Consider the following 7907-nt stretch of genomic DNA (forward strand, 5'->3'; position numbering starts at 1 on the left):
GGTGAAAACTTTTTGAATTTGAAGATCAGGGTAAATGTAACTTATTTTGTCTTCTGGGAAACATGTAAGTATCGTCTGTAGCTTCTGAAGGGTAGTACTAAAAAAAAATAATATATATATATATATATATGATATTTAGGCAAAACAAGAAAAATGTACACATCTTCATTCTGTTCAAAAGTTTACACCCCTGACTCTTAAAGCATTGTTTTTCCTTCTTGAGCATCAGTCAGCCTTTTGTAATAGTTGCATATGAGCCCCTCAGTTGTCCTCAGTGTGAAAAGATGGATCTCAAAATCATTCAGCCATTTTTGGAAAGGGTTCAAATACACAAAAAAGCATATTACTAGCATATTGACTGTTTATTCGTAATTATAAAGCATATTTTAGCATATTTTATGCTACCCCATGCCTAAACCTAACACATACCTTACGAACTATTAATAAGCAATAATTCCTTTTTTAAAACAATTGTCAGTTAATTCAATGTTTTTTCTACCTAATGTATCGATACCTTAACATTTTGGCGAATTTTTGGAATTTTGAGAATTTTTGAGTCCTCCCCCTTTTTTTAAACAACAACAACAAATTACTTTCTTTTTGCATTTTTATTTATTAAGTTATTAAATGGCTCTTTAAAATAAACATCCAGACAACCTGAATTTTTGCAATGAGCAGAATATCAACTGTCATTCAATTTCAACATCATTTCAAACTTAACAAACCTCATTTTGTTAAATAGTTTTGCTGCAGAAGTGTTACTTCCTTTAAAATAAATGTCACTTGGCTCAATATGTTCTTTATCTAATGCAGTGACAGTCACACCTTTAATCTTGGCTTCCAAATGCATCTTTAGGCCTCCCCAACTTTAAAACAGCAACAAAAAGAAATGACTTCTTTGCAGTTGTGTTTATTAAGTTATTAAACGGCTCTTAAAAATGAACATCCAGACAACCTGGAATTCACATGTCTCACATTAATTTGTCATTCAGAAATCAGTGGTATTTTGATGCATCCATAGAACACAAGCCACACTCTTTTACCTGCTGACCTCCTGAAATAATATCCAAATCATAGAAAAGCTGAAATTTCTAGGTGTGTTCTACATATTATTGTGATAATATAAGTTCCCCGCCGGACACAAAAACTGTGGGATTTACATTTGCTCTGTATTATATGTTTACAGATCATTTCATGTCACACAAAATTGTTGTTGCTCATTGAGTTATGCGTTAATATTAAAATGTCATTAGTATTATTCCCAAGGCATCTCATGCTAATCAGATTTGACACTCTTCAAAGTAATAAAGTTAAATAAGGTCCATATGGTGTTCCTGTGGTTGCGGCACATTTCAGTGGTTCATCACAGGTGAGCTGTACAGAAAGCTCATTTGTCTTTCTATATCTCACAGCCACGCAGAACAAACGAACAGTGTAATACAGTACATACAGTATAAACAATAGCTTATTCAAGCTTTTATGTGGATCACAATGTCCGGTGCAACCCGAGTCCAGGCCTGCATCTCAACAAAGCCTGATTACTCCACAGTCATCGGTCCCACAGATGTGTTTGGAGTCCTAAAGTCCCTCATTCAAGATGTTTTCAGACCTTAATCCTATGTGAGACTGATTCCAGAAGTGATCTGTACATGTCCGAGCGAAGAAACCTGGGATAGGAATCCCTCTCCATAAGACCGTAGACAATCCTCTGAGCTTCATCGAAACACACTCTAGTGGGAGCTCGGATGTTCTGCTTGATAAGCTCTCTCGTGACGTGGTCGATGTTTATCTGAGGAGAGATTGACGGAGAAGCATATTGACGTTGATCGATTACTCTATCGATTAATAAAACCACATGGAGATCTTCAGTTCACACTGTTCTTACCTCTTTGGGAGCTTCTGCCGTGATGTAATGCTCAAATATCTTCTTGGCCCTTGAGCATAGTCTGGACGAACTTCTGAGTTTTTTGAAGTCTTCGCAAACCAGCCAAAATTCAATGTTCTCATCGCTGAACTCAGATTTGAGGAAGGTGTGGAATGTTGCCATGCCATCTATAAGAACAAACCGCAGGGTTAATGAGTTGCTTAATGTGACTGCATGTGTTTTACGTTAATGCAAGAGCTACTGGGCCTCAATAAGTGTTTGGACACCTAAATTATCCTGGAAACTGAATTTCATCGCAATGCATACTAAATGAGTCTAAAAAATATCGAGTGGCAGCTACAAAAAATGTGCTTTTCTCAAAACTAACTTTTTTTATGAGCCCTATGTGCTTGTCCTTTATAATGAATAAACATCTTCACTTGATATTAAAATGTATTCCATGCTTGGTGATATTTTTTGCTCTCTCTCACTATATATACAAAAAAAGAAAAAAAAAGAGATCCAAACCCAGAAATGTATGTATGCAAATATGATGTCTAAAATACAAATCGAAAGACAAAAACAGCTTCTGTTTTACAACAACTGTTTGGACATTAAGAAGCATTCAAATAGAAAAGTTTGTCAAATTTTTGAGATTTCTTTTTAAAAGGCAGCATTTATTTGATATAAATACAGTACAAATAATAATTGCAAAATGTGAAATATTATTACAATCAATAATAACTGTTTTCTACTTGAAGACATTTTAAAATATTATTTATTCCTGTGATCAAAACCTGAATTTTCAGCATCATTACTTCAGTGTCTTCAGTGTCACATGATCCTTCAGAAATCATTACAATATTCTAATGTGGTGCTCAAGGAACATTTCTTATTATTATCATTGTTGAAAACAGTTGTGCTGGTTAATATTTTTTGTGAAAACAATTATACTTTTTTTAAAGGATTCTTTGACGAATAGAAAGTAAAAAAAGCATTTATTTCAATATCTGTTGTAACAAATGTCTTGACTGTCGCTTTTGACCAGTTTAATGCACCCTAAATAAAAGTATATTTTTGATTTATTATTTAGCATTATTTTTGAGTTATTATTATTTATGTGTGGGTTACCTGTCCAAATAGCTTTTGTAAAACAGCTGCTTTTCTCCTTTGTTTTGCATACATATACCACCAGTTAAGGTCAGTTGCTTGATCCGTCTATCTGACCATCTAATAAACAGTGTAGGCTTTGTCTGTGCATTTTTGCCCTGAACTATATAACGTCAATTAAAACCTCAATGGAAAAGCAGTGGTCGTGAATGCTGTGATAACATGTATTTATAAATACAAAATTAACACTGGTATTTATGGATAATGTCAAGCGTATTAGAGTTAACAAATAATTAACTCATGTATGTGCCACTTACATTTGGATCTAAGGAGGTTTTCCAGTGACTGGGACCACAGCAGGGACTCACTAGGGTTCAATCTGTTTGAATAAAACATAATGAGTGGACGTTCAAATGCAATTCTAACATAATAGTGACTAAAAGAAAAACTAAAATGAAAGTAGCTTACTTGTCTGTCAACGGGCGACAAAACCGCCACTTGTCTAGTCTCCTGAGGAGGGAGAATTTTTAGTCTCGGGTTAAATTTGAATGACAAAAGCACCAGTTCTATGATATACACTGTTTTTAACCCACACTCACATTTTAAAAGTAACTACAACAATAAACAACACTTACCTGGAATTGACTGGTTTATCCTCCTTGTTCATGTTCTTTATTTCAGTTGAAGATGACATTATGGTTGGCATCTTAAAAACGTTTCTGGTGCTGATATGTGTTGGCGTGCTGATGTGCTTCAGTTATTTCAGTTATTACGAGCGGGCTGTTTTCACAACTCTTATACCGTCTTGTCTTGGCGTCATCAGTTTAGTATCACTTAACCACAATGAAAGAGGAAGTATTTGGGGTGACGCTAACCAGCTTAGACAGGCGCAACAGTCTTTCTGTCTACGAAGCTAGCTTCAGCAAGGCTGTGTAGATGCAGAGATGCAAATCAGACTGGAAAGTTTATGGACAGATAAGCAAATGCTGACTTTTGCATCAGATCTCTTATATTCAAGCTCTGTGTTTGTGTTTAGCAAACAAACAATGGCTGTGCTTTGATATACAAGTCTTGTTTGCAAGTATTATTGCCTTTTCAATCATTAATATACCATGGTGTAATTTTAGGAAATAGGCCATCTGAACTGATGGCTACAATAGCCAACTGTATGACACAGTCAAAAAACATCTTTAATGTTTTAAATAGTGCCAATATATTTTGCTGTATCATATTTTCAGTCCTCAACAAAATGCATTTAATGTTCAACAGGCATCTGAAAGTACCTAGAAGACACCCTTCGCCTGCAATATAGTTTTATAAAACCTTGCAAGTGTTAATAGTGTCTTTGTAATAGGTGTCAAGTGATAGCTTGTTGTAGCTAATCAAAATAACTTTTAATAACCATTTAACACTATGCTAGAGGATGACTGTTTGCTATCCGAAGGAGTAAACAGTGCATTATACTGGAATTAGGGAAGGTTTTCCAAATGCAGCTTTCACACAGGGAAAAAATGTAGTTTGCAATCTCTCAAAATATCCAAAGATGCTTATTCAGTACTGATTTCCAGAGAGTTTCACCATGGTTAGCAAAGGTATAACAACAGAAACAGATAGTCAGCTAACCCCTGAAGTTGCAGGGTCGTTTGCTTGGTTCGTAAGAAATCAGATTTTGCAGAAATGGTAAAATTAAAAGTAAAATTGTAAAATAAACTGTCCCGAGGCTTAGGGATTTTTGCTGAGGAAAATAATGTATTGTCTACTGAGGCATGTCACTGTAACACAACAGAAAGCCCCAATTCAATTCAACGGTATCACTTCTGTTTTTGTTTCCTAAAACTTTACTTGTTATGACAAATATGTATATATAGAGACAACATATATTTCAAACATATACTAAATATCTGTTGTAAGCAGCATGGCTTGAAAAAAATACCAAAACAATTGTACTTGAAGGAACAATAAAATGCATTTACAGTCTTAAAATATATTCAGGCTGTGCATAGGCTTCAGCATCCCTGCGACCCTTCGAAAGGTTTGTATATAATGAGATGTATATCATGACCAACAGGCACACTGCAGCTTCTGCATGTTCATATTAGAATCTCTCTCAAGCAATTCATATTTGCTAGCTTCATGTAACAGTCTATCATTATAGAGATTATTGGAGCAAGAACTGTGTTTGCATCAAATTTGTGCTTGTGTTCGCATCCTTAATCTATGCAAGTATACAAATACAAACATATGATGTGAATTTAAAAGTCTGGAGAGCATAATTAAGACTTTATTAAAATAAATGCTTCAGTGTGTAGACATACATTCACACTGAGTGACAGGCAAAGCCCTGTCTATCTACTTCCCTCGATACTCACATTTTAGATTATTCCTCATCTCTGAAGCTCTGGTCTCCTTCTCCAATCTCCAGTTCCCGTTATGTTCGCCTTCACCCTGTAAGATAAGACTGCCATTAATTATCATTCAACGACTGAGATCCATAAGTGTGTGTGTGGTGCTCACCTCCATATATATATATATATATAGAGTTAGACTTATCGGACTGTGCCATATAGAGTTTCATGCCAGAACTCATTATATATACTGTATATATATATATATATATATATAATGTATTTTCTGCTTTCACTGACATAGATTTTTCCCCCAACATCGGTCGTGATCATAACTACCAAAAATTCATAATTTTTCAGGGTTTAAACCCCTTTAAATTCCAGCTTTGTTTCCATAATGCCACTCATTTGGGGGAAAAATAAATAATTCTCCATAAATGCTAAGCAGATTTTTTTGGGGAATATTACAGTTTTGGACAAGTCAGTGATTATAAACATTAATTTGTTGTGCAGTGTCAGCCAAAATGGTCAGAAAAACAAAAATGAAAGACAAAAATGACACACAAGGGTTAATAAAAAGAAAATGTGAAGAAGGCCCGAATAGTAGAACAGTAGCTACAATGCCAAACATCTATTTGTCTTTTAATATTGTTTTTCCTGCCTGTATGGTCTTGGAAAATTCAGCTAAAAAGTAGTTTAATTTCGTTAAAAAATGACAAACATGCAATGATAGATGTGCACAACAGGAAACAAAATTTCGAATTTTTTTTGACATGATTTCATGTGTACTATTTTGCAATTTTTGCAAGGTGCAGTCATCAGGTCAGTAGTGTGTGGGTTTTGGACCCTGCAATACACGCATTGTACATGCTATATGTGGTACTGACGTTTCCAGTGTGGAAAGGAACAAAGCATTTGGTTTGACCTTGCACATGGAAGCTATGTATCTTGAATTACATAATTTTTATGTAAAGATGTACACCAAGATGTCCCTAACATGAGACAAAACTACACGTCACACTAGACACCTCATCACCTTGGTGCTTTAAAATGACAGCATAAGATTTTCTCGTAAAACTACATGCATAATATAATGAGCAAGCATCATTGTTTGGGAAATTTTGAAAATTGTTTCAGACCCTTTAACGTTCATACATCTCACAATTTACATCCTAATGTGTGCACAGTCATTTCCTCTCATGCACCACTGGTTAATCAAGAATGAGAGCTGAGAAAAGAATGACTAAAAATGAAAGTGTAAGACAGGAAACTGCAATTGCAACTCTGTTTGCCATGGATTTAGATTCGCGTTATCACTGTGACTTGGTCTTAACCTCTTGAATATCATTCATTGGTTGTTATTTCTCACAAAATCCCGTGTGTTCTCAGAACTCCAGTGATTGTATCATCTTAGAAAAAACTATATGAGCAGACAAAGTCACATTTCTGGTATCAGATGCTGTTTGCATTGATTTGTCCATTACACAGTATCAGACAGTTTCACGACAGACAAAAAGACCACAGGAGGTGACACTGTTCTTGCCTAAGGCGCAAACATGGAAATGTTCTCTGTACTTGATGCAAAGCAGAACTCTCTGTAAACGTGCTGTGAGAAAATATCTAAAACTTTACATATGGATGCATTTGTGCTTACTTTCAAATATAAAAACATAAAAAAATATATTGTCAAAATATAAAAAGTATGAAACTTCAGCCCCTAGACCTCAAAAACAGACATGGATTTTTGCCTGGCAGACAACAACAAAAGCAAAAAACAAACAAACAAAAATAAATAAAAAATTAAATAATAAAAATAAATCCCATAGACCAGTGGTGAAACCATATGCTGATCAGCCACAACATTAAAACCACCTGCCTAATATTGTGTAAGACCTCCTTGTGCTGCCAAAACAGCCCTGATGCATTGAGGCATGGACTCCACAAGACCTCTGAATGTGTCCTGTGGTTTCTGCCACCAAGACATTAGCAGCAGATCCTTTAAGTCCTGCAAGTTGCAAGGTGGGGCCTCTATGGATTAGATTTGTTGGTCCAGCACATCCCATAGACACAATCAGATTGAGATCTGGGGATTTGGAGGTAACTCATTGAACTCTTGACGTGCTCCTCAAACCATTCCTGAACAATTTTTGCAGTGTGGCGGGTGCATTATCCTGCTAAAAGAGGCCACTGCCATCAGGAAACACCACTGCCACGAACGGGCGTATGTGGTCTGTAACAATCTTTAGGTAGGTGTTAAAGGGTTAGTTCACCCAAAAATGAAAATTCTGTCGTTAATTACTCACCCTCGTGTTGTTCCAAACCCGTAAGACCTTCGTTCATCTTCGGAACACAATTTAAGATATTTTTGATGTCTACCATAGACAGCAAGGTAACTACCACGTTCAAGGTCCAGAAAAGTACCAAGATGATCGACAAAGTAGTCCGTGTGACATCAGTGGTTTAACTGTGAAGTTACGAAGCTACGAGAATACTTTTTTTGCACAAAGAAAGCAAAAATAACACGCCACACGCTCGCGTCATGATACTGTCGTGAACGTGCGTCCACAAGTGACGCAGTAGAGACGAAA

The 7907-nt window shown here is 35.7% G+C and overlaps 1 protein-coding gene across 1 annotated transcript; it reads right to left on the reverse strand.

Annotated features, from left to right (window-relative positions):
• Positions 1-616: 616 nt before the first annotated feature.
• LOC107701324 (regulator of G-protein signaling 21-like) lies at positions 617-3846 on the reverse strand. Its single transcript, XM_016503312.1, has 5 exons — positions 3610-3846; positions 3443-3484; positions 3292-3353; positions 1886-2052; positions 617-1789 (listed from the first exon to the last, which is right to left on the reverse strand). The coding sequence occupies exons 1-5, from the start codon at positions 3678-3680 to the stop codon at positions 1604-1606; spliced, it is 528 nt and encodes a 175-aa protein (XP_016358798.1). The 5' UTR covers positions 3681-3846; the 3' UTR covers positions 617-1603.
• Positions 3847-7907: the final 4061 nt, after the last annotated feature.

This window comes from Sinocyclocheilus anshuiensis, unplaced genomic scaffold, assembly GCF_001515605.1.
Source record: "Sinocyclocheilus anshuiensis isolate Anshui unplaced genomic scaffold, SAMN03320099.WGS_v1.1 scaffold1726, whole genome shotgun sequence".
Taxonomy (NCBI): Eukaryota; Metazoa; Chordata; class Actinopteri; order Cypriniformes; family Cyprinidae; genus Sinocyclocheilus; species Sinocyclocheilus anshuiensis.